The following is a 27,521-nucleotide window of genomic DNA, read 5'->3' as shown; positions in this document are numbered from 1 at the left end:
TTCAATTAAAAATTATTTAGAACTCTGATTTCAATAAACTTATAGTCAAACTGACCAGCTCGACGAAACGAACACAACGACACCAAAGTGGGTCCAATTAGAGTCAAATTAAAACAAGATCAAGCTGTTAAATTATGTTTGGGAGTTTCTAGTGCTCAATTGAAAAGTCAAACGGAATCCAAATTTGACAAGCTTATAATTAAATTGAGTGTCTCAATGAGACGAATCCAACGAACCCAAGATCATTCAATTGTGACACCATAAAGGACTAAAGATCCGGAAAACATTTTCTGCTCCTACCACTGTCGGCCACTGTCGCGAAATCCCGACATATGTTGCAGAGTACCGAAACACATTGTTGAACAAGACCAACACTGCAGAATAACGAAGCACATTATTGAACAACGACTAACATAGTATAATAATGAAGCATTGTTCAGAGTAACGACCAACATCATGGAGTAAGGGAACACTATGCGGAGTAACGGCCTACGCCACTGAGCAGTTGAGAAGCAGCCTGGCATCCTAAATACTACGTAGCGACGCATTTCGAAGATGGAGTATTAAAGTTCCCGCATATGAACAATGTAACCGTGCAACTCATTCCCGCTTGTGGGACAAGACTTGTACCTGTACTTATCAAGTTATAGTTGATTATTTTTGGTTGGGCTATGTCCCGTAGTTGTTCTTTTTTTTAATTTTCCACGTAAAAATTTCTAGCATTTCTACCTCTCACTTTAATTATGTGAGTACATGTTAAATTTTCAAATAATACTAAAATATTAATTAATCGTTCTAATACTGCAAATCTTCTAGCACAAATCAAATTTTATTATTATTATGAGCGCTCTATGCGTGCTCCTCATCACCAGTGCTATCTTGTTATTAACAATCATCCTTGGGTAGAGCGTCAAGAGAATGGTGTCTTCATAGAGCATGAGGTACGCGAGCCTCGGTATAATATGTCATCCTATCATCTTCCCCATTCATCCAAATCAAGTTTTCTTGAGGTACGCGAGCCTCGGTACCCATAGTTTTTTTTTTTCCTATTCCATCAAAAGAATGACAAAGTGAACTATTTTCTATTGCCTGATTTCGAAAAAGAAAATCACTTTCCTTTTCAACATTTTGCAACTTTCGACACCCTCTATTGTTCATGTTTTCATACCAGTTAATGATCCATGTCTGATATATTCCTATCTGAAGATTTGACCAAGCCAACTAGCTTATTTGCTAGTGTTTTCTAAATCACCTCTAGCATCACATATATTCTCACACAAGGGTGTCAAATCAAGTTTGCAGGTCAGGTTTGCGTCTAATTTGAAATTAACTCAACCAGAATCCGTTTGACTCAAATTTGAATAGCATAAGGGTTACAAAGTCCAACTTGAACCAACAAGCCTTCAACCCGCTAATCTAAACCTTAACCCATATAACCTATTTAAAATAAGGCATAATAGCTATTCAGGTCAAATTTGGCTCAATTTCGAGTCAATCTCGGATCAATTTTAGGGTCAGCAGGACTTTTAGCTCATTTCAATTTAAGTGTCAACTAGAACCCGACTCAAAAAAATAACTAAGTTTAAATTCCTAACCCAAACAAAAAACTAAAAATTTATCAGGTCGACTTAAATCATGATTTTTAGAGCTGAATAAACAAAGTCAGGTCAATTTTTAACAAACAAACACACAATAATCTTAAATTTGCTCCTATTTTCTAGTTTCTAAATGACAAAGCAAAACAACCATGACTAAAAAAAAACCTAATGTATAAAGCTTATCAGTTGATTCGAAAGCAGACTCCAGAGCATTTTATTATTATTATTATTCCATATAAGAAAGTAATATAGTCTGCACATGCTAAAACCATTCTAGCTACCGAAAGTTATCGACAATCATTTAAAAATTCAAAACATGGACGAAGGATCATTACAATATAATGACTTATAAATCCTTTTCAATCGATTTTTTATAAAACAGAACATTAATTTTAATTAAACTAACTGTGGAGTCCCACGCACATGCAGGGCTGGTTTGCACTACAAAACATATATAATATCACAGGTAGTGAAAATATAAATATATGAAAGTGATTACCAGGAAAATTTATGTAGATATCACACAAATTTTATATTTTTTTATATTAATATTTATATTTACAATATTATTAAAATATTATTAACAAAAAAAAATATTTTATTGTTATAAATTCATGCATGCAAAAAATATTAATAATTGATAGCTCATATAAAAATATTATCATTTGACACAAATCTTAAGATATTTTTTTACTGAAAATTAGTTTAGATTTAATTTCAAGATCATTTAGGGCCTTTATTTCAATAAGGTTATATTCAAACTAATTGTCCCGATAAGACTAACCCAATGATACTAAAATTGGTTCGATCTGAATCCAATCAAGCAAAGATCAAGTGATAAAAATAATTTTGGAAATTTTGTATCGTCAAATGAATGGTCAAATGGACTCCAAATTTGACATATTTATATTCAAATAGAACGTCTCGACGAAACACTCAAATTATTTAAAAAAAAACGTGATCAAGGGGGATCAATATGGATCATTTGATTAGATGACTGGAAATGTTATTCACCAAAAGACCAAAATGCTGATATCCTAGAGGCTATAAACACTCTATTCAATTAAAAAGGAGAGAAGATAAGGAATTCTAAGGTCTGTTATGGGCTGAAGACTTAATAAGATCTTCTAGCCTCTATGACCGTAAACTACAATTGAACACCGCCCATCAGCCGTTGTCAACCACACTCAGTCATCCCTGATCTTTGTTGTCAGAGACCGCTTGTTGCTAACAATGTATCTCAAATACGGTCATAATGTGTTGCATTATATTGATGACCTAGTGATACCTTCCAAATTTTATAGCCGTCAACCACCGCACGTCATTTGGCGTCACCACCGCCGACCACTCATGTTTACCACCTTCAGCAAACCAGCTTGCTAACATCAGATATGAAATACGACCATAATATATAACACTATGTTGAAGATCCAGGGGCCACTACGCAATCATCGTATTCAAAATACGATGATTCCTCTTGGAACTTCTTAAGTTTCTATAAATTGTATATGGACAAGTGTTATATCTGATGTAAGATTGTAATCATACTCTCACAGTTGTGAGAAAACTAAGTATCTCTATACACATGTTTATAGTCGATTACTTTGAATAGGCTGAGCCCCGTGATTTTTACCTTTCGGGGCTTATGCATGTAAAACTCTTTTTGCTTTCTCATATTACACTTCTATTATTTGTTTGTGTTAGATCTTCGTGCAATGCTAAAACAATAATTTATCACTCTACCGCCATGAATTTTTTGAAATGCAACAAAAATAATAACATTTTATATAATATTAAATATGTAATTGCTATGTATAGAAATATAAAAATTCATATATTAATGTATAAAATTTATGTGGTATATAGGGTTGTAAACAAATTAAGTCGAGCTCGTCATGCCTACAAGCTTGGCTCTTCTATCAAAATATAAGCTCAAGCTCAAATGATGAGCTCAAGCTCGACTCAAAATACTAACGACGGACTTATAAGCTAGCTTGCAAGCTCAAATGAAATTATAATGAGAATTCACCCAAAAACAGTCATCTAAGTGATCAATAACGGGAGAGAAAAAGTGTCATGGCAGCTAAGCGTAGAATACATTGACATGACCAAAATCGAACAGGTTGAGCCAACTTGCTAGCCAATGAATCAAGCCTCAAACTTGGGTTTGAGCTTGTGATTGAGCTCTCAACTAACGAGGCGGTCATTAACAAGTCACGCTCCAGCTAACAAGACTCGCTAATACACCTAGTGATATATTTGCAAATGCAGCACTAATTATAGAATAAAAAAATAATTTTTAGACCGTTCTACAGCTTTATACCAAAATCCCACGCCACGCTTTTTCTCAATCCAGGCCCCACTGTCGAAATATTACTTCGCCCCTTTGTCTCTAGCTCTCTCGATCCAGCCTTCCTTTCTGACTTGAGAAGAAGAAGAAGGACAAAGAAAACAGAGAACTCGGCAATGGGTTCCAAGCGGCGATTGCCTGGGATCTTTCCTGCGGTGACAGTGGCGATTGCCGGAGTTCTTCTGTCACTGCTGACCCCGGCCGCCGCCGCTGTTGCCTACGACCACAAGGCCATAATCATAAACGGGCAAAGAAGAATTCTCTTTTCCGGCTCCATTCACTACCCGAGAAGCACTCCAGAGGTGAGCTTAAAACTGTTCTTACAGGACAAAAATGGCTTCTTTTACTTCCCCAGTTTTGGCTCTTTTTCACTAATAATGTCTGTGGTGATGTATCAGATGTGGGGGGATCTTATAGGGAAGGCTAGAGATGGAGGGTTGGACGTTATACAAACCTATGTCTTCTGGAACCGCCATGAGCCTTCTCCTGGACAGGTTTCAGCGTTTCCATCATAACACATTTATCTTCAAATAATATTAATAAAATCATCATTGATATTAATTTATTTAAACAAAATACATCTTTTCATACATATGAATTCTCTTACTTCGATAATTTTTGCAGTATTATTTTGAGGACAGATATGATCTGGTTCGATTTATAAAACTAGTTCATCAGGCTGGTCTCTATGTGAACCTCCGAATTGGCCCCTACATTTGCGCTGAGTGGAACTTTGGGTAAGATTTCTAAGCAAAACAACAATTTGAGACTCATCCAAAATGGGGGGCAAATGAGCCAAGCCGGATGGCAAACCGGCTCGAACTTGGCTAATTAACGAGGTCACCAGCCAGGCCTGTCGAGTCACAAGCTCAAGCTCGAACTTGAGCTTATTAATTAAACGAGCTCGAGCTCGTCTAAACTCAACTCATTCACTCGTGAGCCGACTCGATTAGCCTATCACCGATCATTTTGTTGTATTTTCCGATGAGGTCCCATTGCCTCCTCATCCTCCTCCGGCCACCAAATTGAGGTTCGAGTTCGAGCTCTTGCACTAGCTCGGTTGCTACCAATACAAGCCGAGCTCGAGCTCACAGTTTACCATATGAGTCAACTTGTTGGCACCCCCAATCCAAAATATGTTGATTTATTTTTTCTCTATTTCAAAATAAAAGTTAGGTTTTGCATATAAAAGCCAGTTGTTTTTATTTATTTAATTAATTTATTTATTTATTTATTTTGATTTTGGGTGTAAAAGGGGATTTCCGGTATGGCTAAAATATGTTCCTGGGATCAAATTTCGAACTGATAACGAGCCTTTCAAGGTCAGATTCAGCTTTTGTTAGGTTCCTTTCTCTTCAAGCAATGCAGCTTTCCTTTACTCTCACTCAATTGCTTTATTCCAAAATTAAACTTTTATATATATATATATATAGAAAATAGGCTGCGATGCAAAATTTCACCGCAAAAATTGTGTCGATGATGAAGGCTGAAGGGCTGTTCGAGTGGCAGGGTGGCCCCATCATTCTCTCACAGGTATCTTCAAACTTATAGTATTCTATCATTTTTATGTAATAATAATAAAGGGCATTTACACAAATACAACTAAATTCTTATATATTTACATATCTAACACCTAATCTTTTCTTTTTTACATTTATACCAGCCAGTTCGTTCGTATCTAATCAAAAATATCACTTTGAAATATATATTTTCATACATAAATAGAGTAGCACATGTTTATATTAAAGTTTACGAATTAGATATGTAATAAACTAATAATTATAATATGAGTCATTTGCATACATATGGCACAATTCTTACGTATTTACACATCAAATAGCTAAACTTTTATAATTACATGCACAGTTTCATGACATATAAGTGTTATAAATGCAAATATAAAAGTTTAAATGATTGTAAATGCATAAGAATTTTCGTAAATATAAAATTCATTAATAGAACTTTGATTTAATAGATTTCTTATTTTTTGGTCCAAAATTATGTAGATTGAGAATGAGTTTGGGCCGCTAGAATGGGATCAAGGCGGGCCAGCAAAAGCCTATGCGGGGTGGGCTGCACAGATGGCTACAGGATTGGACACAGGGGTTCCATGGATCATGTGCAAAGAAGATGATGCTCCTGATCCTATTGTAAGCAGTTCACATGCCTTCTTTGTTCTAATTACATTTTCAGTTTTACATACATACCACTTAATTCATTTGTATTTACGTATTTGACACCTAAACTTTAGGCGTTAGATATGTAAATACATATGAAGTGGGTGGGTATGTATGTAAATGCCACTTTTTAATTCTATTATTTTATGGTTCACATGTTTATGACAGCCTTTCATTTCTTGTAGTTTAGGATTTCTATTCTGTCATGTACTTCATTATTTTTCCTCTCTTTTTCTTCCTGATAGATCAACACTTGGAATGGTTTTTATGCGGATTACTTCAGTCCAAACCAACCTTATAAGCCCGCCATGTTTACAGAAGCTTGGACTGGCTGGTAATAATGTCTATATTCTCCCTTCTATAATCAGATCTAGGGGGCGTAACTAAGCTAAGCTCATCACTAAACTGGAGTATTGTTTAACTCGGGTTTATTAAACAAATAATTCAAAGTTTTATGTTTGTGTTGAGCTTTGTAACTTGTCAAGCTAAACATGAGAGCCGGATTCGGGTTAAGCCACCTAAACAAAATTGACTCGAAATCAAACTGCTAACTCAAAATTAACCTAAGATTGAATCAAAATCGATCTGAATTTAACCTGAATAGCTATTATGTCTTATATTAAATGGATAATACGGGTTTGGTTTTGTAGGTTAAAGGCGGGTTGGGTTCAAATTTGTCTTTCTAAACTAGTTAATATTTTGGTCAGGTTCGAGTTAAATATTTTCATATCAGTTCAATTTCAAGTCATACCTAAACCCAACCCACAAACCCGATTCGCTAACCCTAATATACCAATATCATTGGCGTTAAATTCGACACTTTTTCCACATAAATTAAGGCAAATAAATATTTTGCTTAAATAATTCAAACAACTCAATACGAACACAAAAATACACTTAAAGTTCAAGAGATAGACCAACTCTCCCAATTCTTACAATTCGAGAGGTAGGAAACATATCCCAAACCCTAAACATAATAAGCTTATTTATGCCCCACAATAATAATAACAATAATAAAAGATTATATCTCCCTTGAAACATACAGAAGACAAAATTGCCCTTAGGCTAGACACAAGCGTAACATATACATACACAAAAATAGAGATTTTTTTGCATATATAAACATAAGTTGCTATCAAGCTAAAGACGAATGAACATACTTGTTCTTATTTGGCTCGTTAAACAGACAAACTTATAGAAATTAAGCAAACTCGTACTAATAATAAAGTTAGAAATAATCAAACACAAATAAAAAAAATTACAGCCCTAATCAAATCCATCATTCTGATTTGTTTAAGATACAGGTGATAGACTAAGCTTAAGTCAGTGAAACGCAGGTTCACAGGATTTGGAAGTCCAGTGCCACACAGGCCTGTTGAGGACTTGGCGTTTTCCATTGCAAAGTTTATTCAGAAAGGAGGCTCTTATGCTAACTACTATATGGTTAGAACTGCTTATTTTCTGATTCATCGGGTGGGTTTGGTGCATTTACGTACATACCACCTGATTCCTATGTATTCACATATCTAACACTTAAACTTTATTTTTTTTACAGTTATAGCACCGCACCTAAGTTTTTCCCATCACCATCCCAAATACCACTATTTTGAATTTTAGAAAGTGGAATACATCTTTCATGCACAGACAAAGAGGCACACATGCAAAAATTATAGTTTAGCTGTTTGATATGTAAATATATAAGAATTGGGTGATATGCATGTAAATTTTCCATATATATACGTATTTATATACATATATATGTATGTTTGTGTGTGTGTGTGTGTCTATATATTGGTATCGAAGGTGTCGTTTACCTTGAATCTTTGATTGGAAGAATTTGTAAGACTATTGGGGTCACGGATTCAATCTCACTTATGTGCAGAATGGAATTATTAGGCACATGAGATTGGTTGGGAGGCTCATCCAATAGCCTATGGGCAATCTTTTAATTTATATATATATAGATATATAGATATAGATTGGTATCGGTGAATTAAGTGATATATTCCTCTTTGATACAGTACCATGGAGGAACAAACTTTGGACGCACAGCTGGAGGACCGTTCATAGCAACTAGCTATGATTATGATGCCCCAATTGATGAATTTGGTGAGCAAATTTATTCTCTTATCCAATGGTGTAACCTACATGATTGAGTACATACGCAATGTGTTAAGAGTTATTAGGTTATGATATTTTATCTTATTAATATTATCACCTGTGTAATATTTATAGGAATATATATTATTCATTATTTTTATGTCTGCATTTTTAGAGATGTTCTTCTTTATTTTTATTTGCTTTGTTGTTTTTTTATCTTCCCTATACATAGGCACATATATGTCAACATATTTTTTGGGGAGATTACATACATATCATACAATTCCTATGTATTTACATATTTAACATCTAAACTTCAATATTTACTTGCATGCCAGCTTACTTATGGATGAAAAGAAGAACTACACTTTTTAAAAGTTAAAATGGAGGAATTTTTAATGAGATATTTGAGTGGTATAAATGTAAAAAAGGTATGTATGTAAATGCCCCCTTTTCTTTTAGTTCAGTAATAATTATTATAGTTCTAGCTCTCTAACTATGTTCACAATGTAAGTTCAAATTCCTGATTTCATAACTCTTCTACAATTAGGGATAGATATTTTGTATGTATGCATGCATGCATGTATTTGTGTGTATATGTATGTATGTTTGTGTGTGTATGTATATATGTATGTAAGTATGTTTGTGTGTGTATGTATATATGTATGTATGTATATGTGTATGTATGTACGTACTTATGTTGTGTTCCGTTATGTTACATATATATGTATGTATATTATTTATTCATAATTGTGCAGATGTTTAACTTCATTTTATGAACCAGGTCTTTTGAGACAACCAAAATGGGGTCATTTGAAGGACTTGCACAAAGCAATCAAATTGAGTGAAACAGCTTTGGTTTCTACTGACCCTGTTGTGACTACACTGGGAAATTCGCAAGAGGTATGGTCATGTTCTAACTATTAAATAGGAAGATTTACATACACAGTACTCAATTATTATGTATTTACATATCTAAAACCTAAACTTAAATTTTACATACACACCACTTTACTTATGCATGAAAAAGGTATCTTTCACTTTTTAAAAGTTAAAATGGTGATATTTTTGATGTGATACTAAAAATTTGGGTGTCATAAATGTAAAAAGCAAAAGTTTAGGTGTTAGATATGTAAATACATAAGAACTGTGTAGCATGTATGTTAATGCATATAGTTTAGATTACTAGTGCAGAATCAATATTGATATGCAATCATGTGAGGACATAAACTAACTATTTAATTCATGGACTTATTAGTCACATGTTTTCAGGTCAAATTCTGGAGATTGTGCAGCTTTTCTTGCCAATTATGATACTGAAATTTATGCAAAGGTTACCTTTAATGGAATGCGTTATGATCTTCCCCCTTGGTCCATCAGCATCCTTCCAGACTGCAAAACCACAATTTTCAACACTGCCAGGGTGAGGCTCCAATCATATATAAAAAATTCTCTGTTAAAAGATAATTTAAAAGAAACTGTAGAATTGTTAGGAGGAAAACAAAATTTTTGAAAAATGATGTGGATATTATAGTTTACTTCTCATTTAAAAAAGACAAACACTTTTTACCACATTCTGATTGTAAAGAGTTTTTTTCATCTTCGAAATTTTTTAACGGTCAAAAAAATAAAATAATATTTACCTAAATATCACTCAATTTGAACATATTTGCATATCTAACACCCAAACTTCAATTTTTACATGAAAAGGAGTGTCACTTTTTGGATATGAAAGATTTGGGTGGTATAAATGTAAAAGGTAAAGTTTAGGTTAGATATGTAAATTCTTAAGAATTGGGTGATTTGTACAATAAATGCCCCAAAAATTATAACAACCAGAGGAATTATTGTGTGCGGACACCGCATGCATCTCTGCAGAGTGGTGTCTGATTCTGGCCGTAGATCACGGTGATCTACGGTCGGATTATTTCTGTTTTTTTATAAAAAAAAAAAAATTTTAGGTGGTGTTAAAAAAAAAATTAGGTGGGGCCTACCGAAATACATCGGGAATACATCCTGACCGTAAATCACTTGATTTACGGTCAAGATCGGACACTGCACGCAAGCTGCGTGCGGGGTCCGATCCGTATGGAATAATTTTTCCATAATACGTGGACTGGCAGGCAAACTGTGAAAAAGCTGTCCCAAACAAACATTTAATGGCACCAAAACTGTTGACTGCAATTTTATACAAGAGAAATAAACCTAAATTCTTTATTATATAGTTAAGGTGGGGCATTTACAGACATACCGCACAATTCTGGTGTATTCACATATCTAACACCTAAACTTCCATATTTACATGCATGCCATTCAAATTTTTAATAGCATATCAAAAATACTACCATTACTACATTTTTAAAAGTGAAATACACCTTTTCATGCATAGGTTTATGACATAAGAATTGGGTATTAGATATGTAAATACATAAGAATTGCGTGGTATGTTCGTAAATTTTCCTATGTAGTTTTTGTTTTTTTTTTCTTCTTCAGAACTACATATCCGAAATGGTATATCACCTTTGCCATCAAGTTTGCAAATTTCTACATCTCATGAAATAAAATCTGAAATAAAAATGGCATGTTGGTTGTTACAGGTAGGAGCTCAGACCTCACTGATGAACATGAATCCTGTTGGAAATTTTTCATGGCTATCATACAGTGATGATATCAATTTTGATGATGAAAAATCATTCACCACAGTGGGATTATTGGAACAACTTAATATGACCAGAGATAAAACTGATTACCTATGGTATAGGACAAAGTGAGTACCAGATAATTCATTCCTTGGACATGATTTGTACATTCAAAATCAAAATGTTTTTTTCAGGGAAGACTTACATACATAGCACTCAGTTCATATGTATTTACATATCTACCACCTAAACTTTAATTTTTACTTATATGTCAACTTGCCAATGCATATCAAGGTGTATTTCACTTTTTGAAAGTCATAATAGTGGTATTTTTAGAAGACATGAAATAATAGGGTGGTATAAATCTAAAAAGTAGACTGTAGGTGTTAGATATGTAATTACAAAGGAATTGGGTAGTATTTTTAAAACTGGAATTTTGAGCCATATTTGTTATCCTCTCGTTTCAGTATTGATATAGCAGAAAACGAAAGCTTTTCGAAAAGTGGAGCCTATCCGGTTCTAACAGTGATGTCCGCAGGTCACTCTTTGAACGTTTTTATCAATGGGCAGCTAGCAGGTTAGGCAGATTCTTCATTCAGCGCTAATGGTGGCAAAATTTGTATTGGTGGTCTATTATTGAATGTATTTGGAGTAAAGTGCCAAAATAGTCCCTTCACTATTTACATAGGGCCGTTTTAGTACCAAAATTTATAAAAATGTCGAATTTGTCCCTATACACTTTAAATTGGTGGTCAGCTCTTATTAAAAAAATTTGGGGATTAAATTAGCATTTTTACAGACTCTGTACCTAAAATGAAAAAGTCAGGACTATTTTGACAGTTTTCTCATTTTTGAAGCTTATAAAAACATGGCAGGCTCGGCTTATGGCGGTTTGCAGGATCCAAGACTCACATATTCTGGAAATGTGAAGTTGTGGGCGGGTAACAACACGATTTCTATCTTAAGTGCATCGGTTGGACTCCCGGTAAGCTTTCATTGGCCTCCTGTCTGATGCACTTTTCTTTTTAAACACCTAAAATTTACTATAATTCAAGGCCAATGATAGAATAGAGTTTAATAAATTGAACGCAGAATGTTGGGGAACATTTCGAGACTTGGAATGTAGGAGTTCTTGGTCCGGTCATGTTAAATGGACTTGACGGAGGACGAAGAGATCTTACATGGCAGAAATGGACTCATCAGGTTTGTCGTATTATGTCAAAATAATCCTGACTATTTATATTGGGTCATTTTAGTTCAAATGTTATAAAAGAGTCAAATTAGTAGTCCCTAATTAGGACTATTTTAGCCTGCATTAAAAGAGTTTGGGAACTAAATTGGCATTTTTATAAATTTTGGGACTAAATTGGCTCAATACAAAGAATTAGGAGACCATTTTGACACTTTCTCATCCTCTTAATATCAGTAGTCTTTTTATTATTATTTTTTTGAATTATAGAAGCTAAGCATTTTCTACTTCTGTTTTACAGATTGGTTTGAAAGGTGAAGCTCTGAATCTTCACACTCTCACGGGTAGTTCTTCAGTCGAGTGGGGAGAAGCACTTCTAAAACAGCCATTAATATGGTACAAGGTGAATACTATTCCAAATGAAATTCAAATACATTTAAAAACTTTTAAAGCAAAATTTTTCTTATTCTCATTTTCACAGGCCTTTTTCGATGCACCAGAGGGAAATGATCCGTTGGCGATCGATATGAGTAGCATGGGAAAGGGGCAACTATGGATAAATGGGCAAAGCATAGGCAGATATTGGCCTGGTTATATTGCAACTGGTGATTGCAGTCAGTGCGACTATCGTGGAGAATTCAATGAGACTAAGTGCCTAAGTAATTGTGGAGAACCCTCTCAGAAATGGTAATTTATGTTTAAGCTTGCACAAATCTTAATAGCATTAATGCAACTAAAGTTTCATTTGGGAAAGCTTTTTTTAACTTTTTTTTGCAGTAGAAAAAGCGGGAAATAATAAGTATAAATATATGCATATACACAACTTAATTCCTATGTATTTACAAATCTAACACTACAAATCTTTTACATATATGCCAACTTAACTATGCATGAAAAGTCATACTTTACTTTTTAAAGGTTAAAATAGTGGTATTTTTTATGTGATATGAAAGATTTTCTTTATATAAATGTAGAAAGTAAAGCTTAGGTGTTAACTATGTAAATACATGGGTATTGGGTGGTATGTATGTAAATTCCCCTTAAAACTAACAATAAATATCCCTTTGAATGATAGTTTTTCATAGTTTTTTTTCAAATTTGTCTTTAAAAAAGTAGCTTTATAGGAAAGTATAGTTCGATTCTGATGGGTCTATCTATTTGTAAATGTTGTAAGATTAATTTGGGGAAAGTAGATATTTTTTAAAGCTATCAACTTCTTTCCATTTTAAAAAACTGGAACATCAATTTTTTTACAATCACCATATTCTAGAAAACTAAATTATTAAACTTTGTTTCTCACAACTGAAATTTCTAAAAAGTAGCAAAAAAAAAAATAACTATAGCTAAATAGGATGATGGTTTTTTCTCAGAAGACGAAACCTTTATTTGTAACTATGGTTAGGAGAAAGAACCTTCTATAAGCAAAATCAGAAGAAAAGTATAAGCCCCTGCAAATGAAGCCTAGACTAAGCAATTCCTCCTATTCTTAAATCTCAGGTATCATGTTCCTCGCTCCTGGCTAAACCCAACAGGCAATTTACTGGTTTTGTTTGAAGAGTGGGGTGGAGATCCATCTAATATTTCCATGGCAACTCGAACTGTCGGAAGTATTTGTGCTCATGTATCTGAATGGCAGCCATCGATGATTAGTTGGCGAACTAAAGACTATAAAAATCCAAAAGTCCATCTAAATTGTGAGCAAGGAAAAAAGATGACGAACATAAAGTTTGCTAGTTTTGGAAATCCTCGAGGTTCATGTGGTAACTACTCATTGGGAAGCTGTCATGCCAAGAAATCCGAGGATGTATTTGTAAAGGTAAATTTTTCCCATTTTTATGTAATAATTACACTCCATAACAATTGAGGTGTTCAAAAGAATCTAACAAAGATTGGTTTTTTGATTTGTAGAAATGTGTAGGCCAGCAATCGTGCTCTGTGGCAGTTATTTCCGAAGTTTTCGGAGGAGACCCCTGCCCGGGTGTATTGAAAGTTTCTGTGGTGGAGGCCATTTGTAAATAAGGCTACCATGGTTGCATAAACAAAGGAAAGAAAGGTTTGATATTCACTTTGATCTCTTATACACATTGAGAATTCAGTAAAGATTTTTAAAAGCTGAGCTTCAAAGTAGTAACACTACTACTACCATTGATGGATTAAGAGATAAGCTAGAAGCAAAGACATGATAGTTTGATACAATAAGGATATGAAATGCTGAAAATATAGGGGTCCTTTCAGAAGTTTAAATGATATGAAGCAACATCCAATTAGTTTTTGTTTTTTTTTTCCTTTTTAGATGATCATTTTGACTCAAGATTTGTATGATCTGTACTGAGAATAATGTAAAACCAATATATATTCAGTCAAAATGTCTATAAATTGTATTAAGAGATTATGTGCACAAGCATCACAGTCTTGTAAAAATTCTTTCTTGTAAAACTTGATATGTTGAACATGAAGGCCAGTTCGGCGTCACTTTTGTTTCATGTTTTAAATTCAACTTTGTTCTTTTATTTTTGAAAATATGTTTGGTTGGCATAATTTTTATAACTCTTTTTTTTTTAAATAAATCAACTTATTTTTAAAAACACACAAAACGTTTAAAAAATATTTCATGTGTTTTTAAGAACAACTACTCAATCAAACATGTTTTAATTTAAATCAAAATATCAATAAAAATAAATAAATATAAGAAAACAAGATAAAAGTGACCACAAACATCCCCTAAACAAATCTCTAAAGGGCCAATCATGGGAATACTATAAGTTGCAAATTTTGAATAAACACGACATATTCAAAAATGTGGATTGCATGTGCTATGGTAGTACAGTCATCATGATAGGAAACAACTCTTTCTAAATGAGGTTCTTCTAAAAGTTGCAGTTAACTTCATAACAAATCCGATACGAGTAGCCAAAAACTAATTAACTTTAGCCATAGATTTTATTTTACCTGTCAATGTTTTGAAAATTTGTTACGGCTTTATCTTTAGTCCTTGATCCAGATATAGTAAAAGCCAAGTATGAGGTGTGAAAGAGGAAGAAGAAATCACACCAGTAAAGACAAAACAGGAAGAAAAAGAACACAAAACATAATGGCTAAAGGAATATGTGCAGTAAGAAATACGTACACTTAACTGTAGTAGTGGGCATAATTGCATATATTGTAATTCCTGCAGTTATTACAGTTGTGAGCTGAATAACTGAATCGTGTGCAACAGGAAATATATGCACATAATTGTAAAAGTAGGCATAATTCAGGGGAGTTGTGGAATTCAAAATAATCCTCTGCCTTGAATATCAAGTTATTGACGCCATTTCCGTTGAATCTTGGCAGCTCAATTTTCATTGATTTAATAAATGACATTGCTTATGTTGCGGATTTCTTCTGTACAGTAGATTGACGAAAATTCAGGCTAAAATTGCATTCATCACCCTTATTTTCTTGAGTTGAAGTACATGGACACTTGCTGCATGATAAATCCTCCAATCGTTTACCAGAGTTCTTAACGTGTGGTTGAAACTGCTGCAAAGTTTGATTGATTGTTATAAATTAAGCGTCCAAGTAGTGAATGGATTCTTGGGTTCTTGAAATTTGAATCCCATTTGCACTTGTATGGGCTTCAGCGCCTCTGCTAGATCTGAAATCGTCATTAATGCTTCCTTGATTTGAGATGGTTCAAAAACTTATCAAGAATTGTATCTTTCGAGTAGAAACAGAAAGTAATTGCCATGCCCATTGAACCTATTTGACCATCGGGAATGATGACAATTTAATTCTATTACATATTTATAATCATAAAAGCATCATATCATCGTATGTATGCTTGGATAATTTCTTCCCAAATTCAAATACATTCATCGAAACCTTCTCAAAATCAACTAAACAAGAATTAAAATCAAGTATAATATAATTGTTCGTGGAAAAAAAAAACCAACTAGAGGTTGACGATAAGAAAAATTAGAAAGAAAAGAAAGAGTTCATACCTTTCACTATATTTAACTGAATCCACAGCGATGGAAGGAAGGAGTTCGCAGTTGGCATGGATCTGTCTCGCCGCCGCGACTCTCGCGGCAATCGCCTTCGAAGTGTTCTGGGATTTGGGGAACTCTGAAAAAGGTAAAGATTGAGGAGGAGGATTCGCAAAAATCAAAAAGCTAGGGTTGAGTAATGAGATATGTGGAAGAGGAAGCCCGGAGAATTTGGATCGTCGCCGGAGTGTTTATGATGCCCTAACTTCCATTCCTCCCGCTCAAACAACCGCGCATATTGCTGAGTTATTTTTAAATTATTTTTGGGTTTTTTTTAATAATCCCAAAATAATTCAAAATTAACTCAAAAATTAAGATCGCGGGTTATTTATGAATTATTTCAAGATTATTAAAAATAACTCAGAAATAACCTGAAAATAACTCAATAATAACCAGCACCGCAAGTAGAGCTAAGTCAGGCAAAAAAAATGTTTGCTCGAATAGGCCATCCAAAATATTTATATTCACAAATGAACCATCCAGGTTATTTTCTTACACTATCAAATAGATGTATTTACTATTTACACGTGAAAACATCGAATTATTTAGAATTTTAGAAAAGTGAAAAAATATGAGTAGAGGTTTCACCACGAACTTTGATATTTAAGTGAGAATTGAAAAATAGAATTAGCAAGTTTGAGATGGTATTTATGTAATTGTTACATTTTTAAGATTTACATACACAATTAATATTTATTGACATATCTAACACCAAAATTATAATTTTTATATTTATATCACTTTATAATAAAAATATTTCTTTTAACTTTTTTTTAATTAATAGTAATGTTTTTTTTGTGATATGTAACATTTGGAGGTTATATATTAAAAATCATAATTCAGGAGTTAGATATGTAAATGAATTATGCGATATGCATGTAAATATCTATTTTCTAATTTTTTTTTTATATTTAATACTTAAATTTTGATTTTTATTCATATGAAACTTATACCATAATCACATGAAAATGTATTGTTTCCAAATAATAATATTCTTGCCTACTATTTATGGATAACTTTTTGTGCAATTACATAAAGAAGGGAACAAATGTGAGAACCTCTTTTTTAATGCATCTAATTTACTGATCTAATACTATATTTGAATTATAATTTATATGGAATATGATGGTTATCTGCTGGTCAATATATTTTAGTTCGGTCAGAGTAGGCTACCGGTCGCGTTGTAATTGCTCTTACCGAAGTAAAGCCGGTCGACCGGCTTATTGTGACCAAACGTCTTTGCAAGAAGTCTAGGTAGTTGAGAACATAAGTGATGTGCTTATTTGATTCACCAACATCGCATGCCGGCAGACTCATTCGCGCAGTCGGACGTTGAATGACTTATTCGGGTCATGCTCTTTAAGCCCGACACTTAGATTGTCCGGCGACCATCTTTGGTCGTTTGATTGCTTTTAGATTCGAGTTGTCAGTTTTGGTGCATACAGTACAAATTTACTTAAAATTGAGCTCATAAAATCTCTCTACAACGTCATTTTAAACTACACATCAAAAACACATCATCATAAATCTCGAGAATATCCAACGAACAGAGAGATAATGAGTGTGATTAAGTGGGATCACTTGTAGGAGACCAAATGGATATCTATTATAAGACCAAAGGATCCATCATTGGAAGTTTGGGCGATCATAAGCAACCAAACACAAGCCATCTGAACCGAAAACCAATGCCAATTGAGTTTAAAAGAGATAGCGACCTACCTCTCAACACGACCCAATTCAAGGGAAAAGTTTAGCATCGCCAACCACCTCACCAATGACCTCCAAGATTCTTCTACTAGGGCCAAAGATCAGTAATGACAAGATTAAAGAGCATCCCAAAAACTCTCGTGAAGGTACCAGCTACCTATCGAATTACGGTGATTCACCCACTGCTCGATAGTCTAGCCTAAACCCGAAGTCCATCAAAGGATCGACAGCCGTAATGGGATAGTCAGCAGACAAAATCAAGCCAACCGAGCTAAATTCTACTAACCCGAAGTCCATCAAAAGTCAGCCAAAAATATCCACTCAACATAGCCGACCAAACAATCCTTGCTTAATTGAAGCCAATCAAGCTTAGCAATCCTAGCCAGAAGACAGCTAAACCATAAACCTATAACTGTAAAATACCCAAAATACCCTGAAACGCTCACACTAAAATAGGAGCAAACATGTAGCTACATATATCATACCCTCCTCATATATAAATAGCTAGATCATTCCCAAAAAGGCTAATCAATATTTAATATCATCATTCATTATGTTTACATTCTTTGTTTTGATCTCACTTTCTTCTATTTTACGCTCTATTCTTTAAATGTGATTGATTAAAAAACCGACCCTAAACCAAAACTAAATATCGTTTACCTTCTCCCTTTCCTTTTGTCTTCTTCCCCAACACTGAAAACTCAAAATCCTTCATTTCCGTAAGAATTTCCCCAACTTCAACATTTGCATTAAATATTCATTGAATTACAATTATACCCCTGCCAACCACCCCTCTCCACGTCCCTTCAACTCACTGGCCTCCTCCCCATGCAGAGGACACTCCGCCACCTCCGGTAAGCTCACCGCCGCCCCTATGCCCCACCGCCACATAGATATCCCCATCCCCTCTGCTCGCCCATGAAAGTATCGATCTCCTCCTCTCTCCCCACCTCTCTCCCCATGGCCGGAATCCCGAGCGGCGCCGCCTCTCCCGACCTCCGCAGCGAGGCTGGCTTCGCCGCCCGTCGCCGAAAGCGCACTTTTTCCGCCCGCCCCCCCCCCGCTTCTGCTTACCATCTCCGCCGGTTGCCGCTACAGCAGAACCTGTAAGCATAAGCATTTCTCCTTTTGCTCATTGCAAGAATGAGTTCAAACTCTGCTGTGTCATTGCTGTAATTTTTGTTCTGTTCTGTTTATGGGGCGCCCTGCTTTTGAGTTTGCGGTGGAATAGGGAAAGGTTTAATTTTTATAAATATGTAAATAAAATGAAAAATGTTAATATCATTGATATTTATGTAAATATATTTTTTAATTGTATTTTGGGGTTGAATGTTTTGCATTTTTTATGATTTTTTTATATATTTATTATTTTTATGAAAGATTTACATATCTATACAATTCTTACATAAATGAGATCTCTCCTATGCTTAGGAAAAAATATTACCTCAATAGTACTGATGCATCAGTATTACAACGGTGAGGTGTCACGTATGCATCACAGTGGGACCATTACATACGTGGCACATCAACATTGGAGTACTGATGCATCAGTACTCCTGAGATAATATTTTTCCCTAACATAGTGGTATTTTTTATGTGATATGAAAGATTTGGGGGGTCAAAATTCAAAAAATAAAGTTTATATGTTGGATATGTAAATACACAAGAATTGGGTGATGTTTATGTAAATTCCCCCCTTTTTTATTTTTTAGTTTTTTTGAAGGGAAAATTTGGGATCTAGGTTTATTCAACATTAGTTTTATGGCTATGGAAGAGTTAGATATCAAACAAGCTCTTAGTGAACTTACAATCTTGTTTTATTTTCATTTTTTTTTTGTGAATTACAAAATTAGATTTACATTCATCATCCTAATTAATGAAGGAAATGAAATTGTAGACCAAGCTTTTATATTGCAACAATGGATGCCCAAACACTTTGGGGTTGTGTGATGGGAGCATAATCATTCAAATTCATTGTAAATATTGTATTTTTTTTGTTTTTTTTTAAACTTATTTCGTAATTTAACGAAAATGTTTGTGTATTTTTTTGGATGAACAATGTTACAAGTTTGAACTTTATGGTAAATTATGTAAATTTTAATATTTGAGTGGGTGCTATAGCATTTATGTAATGGCCTCTAGTTTAATTGTTACTATAGAAAAATGAGTTTTGCATTATTTGAGTATATCTATAATTTGTCAATTGATTTGTATGTTTATGATAAATAGAGAAGTAAAAAATATTGAAATATCCCAAAGACTCTATATTGATATCCTCATTTAAATACAAATATTGAATATAATCATACAAATAGTAATATAGGAATCTCATAAATAAATTAATATTAATTATTATACAAGTATATGTACACATATATGTATATGCATTAGTTAATGTATGTAAGAGCATAATCAAGCTACTCTTAGACTAAACACGAGCGAATAGAGTGTATTCGTGTTTAGCCTCTTAAATAAATAGATTTATGAACTATGGAGTCGATCACAATCAAACATTAATAACGAACATTTTTTATATTAACAGGCACATTTTTTGAGTTCTTTAAAAACAACTATAATAGCAAAACATGTTTAAATTCAAATCAAAACAAAAATAAAATAAAATAAAATTACAAAATGAAAAATTAGAAATAAAAGGGATTCCAAATGGCCTCTAAGGAATTCAAATATTTGAAATATTGATTACTTTTAAAATCTTCATGTAAGTTAATTAATTAAGAACATAATCTTTTATAATAACAAATTTCATTTCACATGTGACTATAATTGCTACATTTAACCAGACCATAATAAATAGTATTATAAAGCTTTTTTTAGGGGAATATTTATTAAACCCATCATTTTAGAGATCAAAGGAAATGCTCCTCAACCAAGTAGTGATACTTAGTTCTATATATTGCAATTGATTTTTATTTATGTATTGCTTTAGAATAGGTTTATAGCAGTGAATATTATCCAATACTAACTCGGAGATAATACACCAGTGAAACTCAGGTATTTGATGAGAATAAAAATTTATTATACAACAACAACAACGACAACATGCCTTTATCCCGCTAAGTGGTATTGAGTGTCATATTTTCATTTAATTCTAATAGATTAAGATCATGTTTTATGCAATATGGCCTATACTTTTTGCGTCTACCCTTATCTTTCTTGACATAAGTCAATTCTAAAACATTTACTCTCCTAACTAGATCATCAGTGGTCGACGTTTTATGTGACCAAACCATCTAAGACGGCTCTCTCAAATCTTGTTAGCCGCTGGAGCTACACCAACCCTGTCATTGTTATATTCATTTTGCATTTTTGTCGTGTATCAAACCACTCATCCACCTAAGCATTCTCATCCCTTATTATGATAAAATGAAGGTGACAATCATCCCTAGCTCATAAGATATAATTCTTATGTGTTTACATGCCTAACACAGACTTTTACATGTAAATTTAGAACATAGTGTTGCCATAAACTCATGCATGGAAATGCATACTTCACTCTAGAAAATATGTAAAAGTGGTATTTGTGATGTGATATTAAAGATTCAAGTGTTATACATGCATGTAGATATGAAAGTTTAGGTGTGTAAATTAGCAAACACGTCCAAAACAATTTCCGGATTTTCGGACTTCTTGCTTAGCATGCATGTAGTATGTGTTTCGGTCTAATCATGACTTAGCTCTAATCAATTTAGTTCAAATTCAGCGATTATGTGATGAAAAGTATCAAAATGACATCATAAAGTTTACCATTGCAGCCAGCCATGACTGGTTTGAGGTTCCTTCTCCAAAAGGAGCTCAGGAACAGCGACGTCGGCTCGCTAGGACGAATCGTTCTTCCTAAGGTCCGCTTCCAAAAGAGTAAAGAAAGATTTACATACATACCAATCAATTCCTATGTATTCACATATCTAACACTTAAACTTCAATTCTTACATAGATACCGCTTTACTTATGCATGAGAGGGCGCATTGAAGCATTTAAAAGCTAAAATGGTGGAATTTTTAAGGCGGTTTATGTAAAAAAGCAAAATTTAGGTGTTAGATATGTAAATTTAAAGGGAAATGGTTGGCATGTATGTAAATATCCCACGAATAAATCTCAACATATCACAAAACATTATTCCTCCATGAAAAAAAGGTATGATGAATCTATGTTTCAGAAAGAGTCAGAGGCCAATCTTCCAATCCTTACTGCTAGAGAGGGCATTTCGTTGCCGATGACCGACTCCGAGACCGCTCGAGTCTGGAGATTCAAGTTCAGGTTTGAACCCATGCACTCAGAATCAGTAAAATCAATAAAATTTACATTTGTACCACACAATTGTTATGTATTTACATTTCTCACCCTTAAACTTTCATATTTATGTACATTGCATGTCACTTTTAAAAGTGCTGTTTTGGATGTGATATTAAAGATAGGAGTTCTATGTGTGCAAATACAAAAGTTTAAGGTTGACATATGTAAATACATAGGAATTGTGTGCTGTGTGTGTAAAATGCCTTGTGACTCTAACTTTCTCTCTATTCTGAAGGTTTTGGCCTAACAACAAGAGCAGAATGTACATACTGGAGAACACTGGTAATAACACAGCTATATAAATTATTATTCTGCTCAGCTTATTTTTTCATTTTGATCCAACAAAACTGTCAAAATTGCTGTTAAGGTGAGTTTGTGAGAAGCCATGGACTTAAATCAGGAGATTTCATCATGCTTTACAGGGATGATGGGAAAGACAGATATGTATATCTCAAACTTCAGATCAAAATCACATCTTTATATAGTTTTGGGTGCATTTACAAACATAACCATACAACTCCTTTATATTTACATTTCTAGCTCCTAAACTTTCATATTTACATACATATCACTCAAATCTCTGACACTGTCACTAACTATTTAAAGTGAAATACATATTTTCATGCATAGATTTTTATGTAATACCAAACTGTTATAAATGTAAATACCAAACTAAGGAGTTAGATATGTAAATGCGTGAGAATTATGCGGTGTGTATGTAAATTTCCCTTGGGGCATTTGCATGCATATATACTTGCACAATTCTTTTATATTTGCATTGGTGATAACACTCAAATCATTAACATCACATCGAAAATTCCACTTTTGCTAACTTTTTGGGGGCATTTATGTGCATAGCACACACAATTCTAAGTTGAAATTCAAACTTATTTACATATCTCACACCTATACTTTCATATTAACACAAATAACACTCATATCTTTAATATCATATAAAAAATATCATTATTACCATTTTTTAGACGTGAAAAACACATTTTCATGTAAATGTAAGAACTCTTTAGTGTTTTGTATGTATATATATGTGTGTGTGCACGCGCGCGCTACGTACTAGTCGGGCCCCTATGGTCTGGGGTTTGATTCCCCTCAAGTATAAGGTGAGGTACTCGAATATATATATATATATATATATATATATATATATATACATAAAAGCTGTGGGTCATCTTATGCAATTTTTTAAAATTTTTTAAAAATGAAATGTAATTTTTCAAGTGTTATAAACATGAAAAATTAACTTTAGGTGTTAGATATGTAAAAAAGCAAAAGAGTTGTGTGTGGTGTGCCAGAAAATACTACATAATAAGGATATGTGGACAACGATGGGTTGGAAATATCACGTTACATTTAAGTGAAATTATGGTGGCATGGCCACCCTATTCGCGGTTGTCCGCACAGATTTACAAATTATGTAATATTTTCTATGGTATGCATGTAAACTTCCATGTTTTTATCTTACTGAAACTGAAGCTCGTCGTACTGATTACAGGTGATTAGAGCTAAGAAGGCAGGAACATCGGAGCCAGCTCTCGCCTCTCTTCCAGTAATGGAAGATGGAATATTTGATTCCATTGTTGCAGACATCGTGGTGGCTAGAGCGCGATATTCTGATCTCTATTTACCATTAGCAGATGGGATGAACATGTCGTTCGGTCTGAACTTTGCGTTTTCAGCAGATTTGGTGATGAGTTTTGGTGATGATAAAGTCGAGAATAACTCGGCTGAATCTGCTCATAAGTTGGGATCCATGGAGAGCTTGAGCTTGGATGATCTCTACTAATGTTTTTTTTTTTTTTTTTTTTTTCTTTTTTTTTTGTTGTTGGAAAGGGAACTGGTGAAGGTTTTTTGTGTAAATTTGAATAAGTTATGGTTATGTTTGGTTTATATTAGTTCTGAGTTTCTGTATTTGTATGAAGAGCTGCTTTGAGAAGGAATAATGGTGAAAGAGGAGCACTATTTGTCTCATGAGATATATATATATATAAGAGGGAAGTGGGTTGTTAATGTTTTCTATGTAATGAGCTCTCTTTGTTTAGTTTCTAATTTCATTGCTTCTAAAAAGAGAAATTTTGACTTTTAGTATTTTTGTAATTTTAGTGATATTACATTTAGGCCTCGTTTGAGAATGCCCTCAAGCTCTGTCTTGTTGAGAAATTAGGGCAAAGAAAACAAGAATCGACACAAATCCAGAAGACCACAAAGATTTAATAAGGTTCGACAAAGATGCCTACATCCTTGGGAACAGAGCGACGACTTTCTTTCAATTCAGAAAAAGAGTACAGGATATCATGCATAGGATTACAAACAAACATATATATAACTCTGGAATACAATATATAATTACAAAATTACCTACGTACCGCAGCCAATATAACGAAAACTCCCCCGATTGGACAGATGCTTCCGCTCCGTTACGCTCCAGCATCTGTCCCTTATCTGGTATATGAGTCATACCTAACAGTTTTGTTGTAGTGAACGTCGATAAGTGAAATCTTTTTTTGTTGGGTAAAGCTGTTGTTTCGGCAGAACGATAATTTTTTATCATTTTAGATTACAGATAGCAATATCAATTCTATGAACGACAAAGTTCTTTCGGAATGAGCCCTAAATAAATGGGAGATTTGCATGCACGCGGTACAATTTTTATGTGTTTACATTTCTAACGTCCAAAGTTTGATTATTATATTCAGAATGTATTGGCGTCATAAACTTACGTATGAAGAAGGTATATTTTAATTTTAGAAGAATAGTGATTGTGATATTTTTGATGTGATCTTAGCAAATTTCAGTGGTATGCATGTAAATCGGAATATTTAAGTGATAGATATGTAAATAAAGAAGAATTGTGTTGTAGGTATGTAAGGTAGAGCAAGTCTTTATAGGTATATGAAACTTTATGTTAAGAGTTTTAAACTGATAAAAATGACTACTAATATTAATCATATATTATAAATGATGGTTATATATAATGTATTGATATAATGTATTATTATGAGATTGATAAAAAGTATTATTAAGGGATTGTTTCCTTTGTTGAAAAATAATGTATTGTATATGGAATATTTAATGTAATTTGGCTTAATATAAAATAATTGCATGACTACACATATTTTTGTTTGGTTCAACGAAAAACAAAATAAGTGTAAAATATGTGGTTGGGGTGAGTGATGAAGACCGACATGGGAGGTCCAAAAGTGGTGACTAGCAATCGACTACAAATAACACGTTACACAATGGTATATTTGGAATTCAGCCAACTCCAACGAATTCAAAATAGATTAACAACGAACAAGATAATGAATTTCAAATGCATTGTAATTTTAAATTATATTTTAAGTCCATCTGATTAAATTTATAAATTTTGAAATTCTTGCAGAAAAATGCAGTGTGCTTATAATGTAGTTTAAAAGTATAAAAGACAATCATTATTTATGTTGGAAAAAATGGAAATGTCTTGAAAAGGGGAAAAAATTTACAAGTAATAGCCTGACAAGTATAACAATATAAGGGTATTTTGGACCACAACAACTATAGTTAGATCACAATTGTCATAGTTAATGGTTATAACAGTTGTAATTGGCTGCAAAAGTCATAGCTAGAGGCTATAACAACCAGATCTGATTACATAAGTGATAATTTGTGTTGATAACAGTCGTAGTTGAAGGATTTTGTTGGCATCAAGTTTTGATGTTACATGTGTATGAGGTCCACTTGAATGCTACATTATCATATTCCATTGATACATAGCTTCTCATAGCTCAAGACATCCATGAAAACTCTCTGAGGTGCGTTTAGGGCACAAAACCAGGGTTGGAACCGATGCGTCCGCGACATTGACAAGCACACCCATTGACATCAATTTTTTTTATGTAGCACATGCTCATTTTAAATTTATGGGACCATATTTCGTTAATATGTAGCTTCTCATAGCTCACATACCCTTAAACCGTTCAACATACGTTTTAGGCACGATATTAGGGTTTTGACTGGTGTGAGCGTGCCCAAGGGTGATCACCATTGGTTGGCTTTTGTTATTGATAGAGCATATTTTTATTGTACATCTTAATGCTTGAGGATTATATTAAATTTATTTGGAGCTTCCCATGGCTCAAGGATCCAATAAAAACCTTCTACACGAAGTTTGGAGATTTTTTTTTTACCCTTGGTGCCTAGGGTCGGTTTCATTTGTTTTGTTTAGTTTTTTTTTTTTTTTTTTTTTTTTTTTTTTTTTTTTCTTTAGGATGAGGCCGAATTAAAGCCAAATTTGGTAAAAAAAAAAAGAACTTACAGTCCCTTAAAATCGTGGATTGACACACATAACCAATGGATGATTTGGTTTTACATGGTCCTTAACATGAAAAATGGCAAAAAAGAGAGGATCATGTGAAGGAGAGTAGAGCTTTTCCCATTATTGGGAAGTCAAGTGTTCTTGAACCCCATAAAGGCTGAAGTTTGGGGGAGGGAAGAAAAAAATTTGAGCTAAGAAAGTTTGGAGAGGAGCTTGAAAATTTATGGGAGAGCTCTTATTGAGTTTTCTTTCTCTTCTTCCCACTTCAACTTCTTCTTCTTCCACTCCACCAATATTTGAGAAGTCCCTTCAAAGAAGACCCTTCAAAGAAGAGAGTTCATCTTCATCCTTGCAAAGGAGGAGGTTGTTTTCTCAGTTCTCTCTAAAGCACTCTGAGTAGTTAGCTTGACTATTTATATGTTGTCGTATAATTCCCATATTCGACTAAATCTCTCTCCTGAATCATATAATAATTCAAATAGGAGAGGACCCGAAAAGAATGATATACAAAAACAAATAGACCAACAAATAAAAATAACATGTGGAAGGTTTATACACGGGTAATACACTTGTGATGGGTTGAGAATGTATATCTGAACAGGATCAGATCGAACTATCTTGAAACACAAAAACTGAGAAGAGAATTGTCGCTCCTTGACCTCGTTGATATCACCTTGACGACTCGATGCCGATGAGCTGCCGCCCATTTGGGATATGACAATTTTTCCTCTGCCCTTTGGCTCGGATGTGCTTTATCTCCGTTAGATATCTCCGTTAAGATGATTTAGGTTATTTCGTGGGCCCCATGTGCCGATAAGCCGCTACCCATTCCGGATCATGCAGACAAACATGTACATGCAAAGGAGCAAGTGATAGGTCGATCCAGATGGAGCATCTGGTCAAACCAAAGTATTGTGCCAACTAGCCCGGGGTAGCTGGTTGAATCAGTTATGCCTCGATCGATTATCCCAAACCGATCACATCACTCGTGGTTCGTTAGGAGAGTGACCCCGTGTCGGTCGCGATGCCTTAACAAGCATTGCTTGTTGGGTTGATCCCAGTGAGCAATGCCAGTTAAGTCATCGAATTGACATGAGTATGACTGTGCTA

General features: G+C 33.9%; 2 protein-coding genes and 1 long non-coding RNA gene across 8 annotated transcripts; 2 read left to right on the top strand and 1 right to left on the bottom strand.

Moving 5' to 3' along the window:
* Window positions 1-132: 132 nt before the first annotated feature.
* LOC110025217 lies at window positions 133-16,309 on the bottom strand. Of its 4 annotated transcripts, none has more exons than XR_002294103.1 (4): window positions 16,037-16,309; window positions 15,181-15,690; window positions 9,564-9,617; window positions 133-374 (listed from the first exon to the last, which is right to left on the bottom strand). It is a non-coding gene; the product is annotated as an uncharacterized LOC110025217 (long non-coding RNA). The 4 variants fall into 4 exon arrangements; XR_002294104.1 differs by having other exon boundaries at window positions 15,188-15,690; XR_002294106.1 differs by lacking the exon at window positions 133-374 and adding an exon at window positions 2,571-2,959.
* Window positions 3,645-14,506, top strand: LOC110025184 (beta-galactosidase 2-like). Of its 3 annotated transcripts, XM_020725519.1 has the most exons (19): window positions 3,645-4,250; window positions 4,347-4,442; window positions 4,573-4,685; window positions 5,204-5,270; window positions 5,389-5,481; window positions 5,955-6,098; window positions 6,371-6,459; window positions 7,463-7,568; window positions 8,147-8,234; window positions 9,010-9,128; window positions 9,484-9,648; window positions 10,823-10,992; window positions 11,332-11,441; window positions 11,740-11,849; window positions 11,957-12,067; window positions 12,355-12,456; window positions 12,535-12,740; window positions 13,551-13,869; window positions 13,962-14,506. In XM_020725519.1, the coding sequence occupies exons 1-19, from the start codon at window positions 4,065-4,067 to the stop codon at window positions 14,070-14,072; spliced, it is 2,505 nt and encodes an 834-aa protein (XP_020581178.1). In that variant the 5' UTR covers window positions 3,645-4,064; the 3' UTR covers window positions 14,073-14,506. The 3 variants fall into 3 exon arrangements, with proteins under 3 accessions (XP_020581178.1, XP_020581169.1, XP_020581161.1); XM_020725510.1 differs by having other exon boundaries at window positions 3,645-4,442; XM_020725502.1 differs by having other exon boundaries at window positions 3,645-4,442; window positions 12,355-12,740.
* Window positions 16,310-18,748: 2,439 nt separating the features above from the next.
* LOC110032421 (B3 domain-containing protein LFL1-like) lies at window positions 18,749-23,903 on the top strand. Its single transcript, XM_020736089.1, has 6 exons — window positions 18,749-18,894; window positions 21,549-21,648; window positions 21,966-22,066; window positions 22,338-22,384; window positions 22,470-22,546; window positions 23,613-23,903. The coding sequence occupies exons 1-6, from the start codon at window positions 18,749-18,751 to the stop codon at window positions 23,901-23,903; spliced, it is 762 nt and encodes a 253-aa protein (XP_020591748.1).
* The last annotated feature ends 3,618 nt before the right edge of the window (window positions 23,904-27,521 follow it).

The sequence above is a fragment of the Phalaenopsis equestris genome, unplaced genomic scaffold (genome assembly GCF_001263595.1).
Source record: "Phalaenopsis equestris unplaced genomic scaffold, ASM126359v1 Scaffold000002, whole genome shotgun sequence".
NCBI lineage: Eukaryota > Viridiplantae > Streptophyta > Magnoliopsida > Asparagales > Orchidaceae > Phalaenopsis > Phalaenopsis equestris.
The sequence above is the reverse complement of the archived record's forward strand: the minus strand, read 5'-3'. Positions and strand labels throughout refer to the sequence as shown.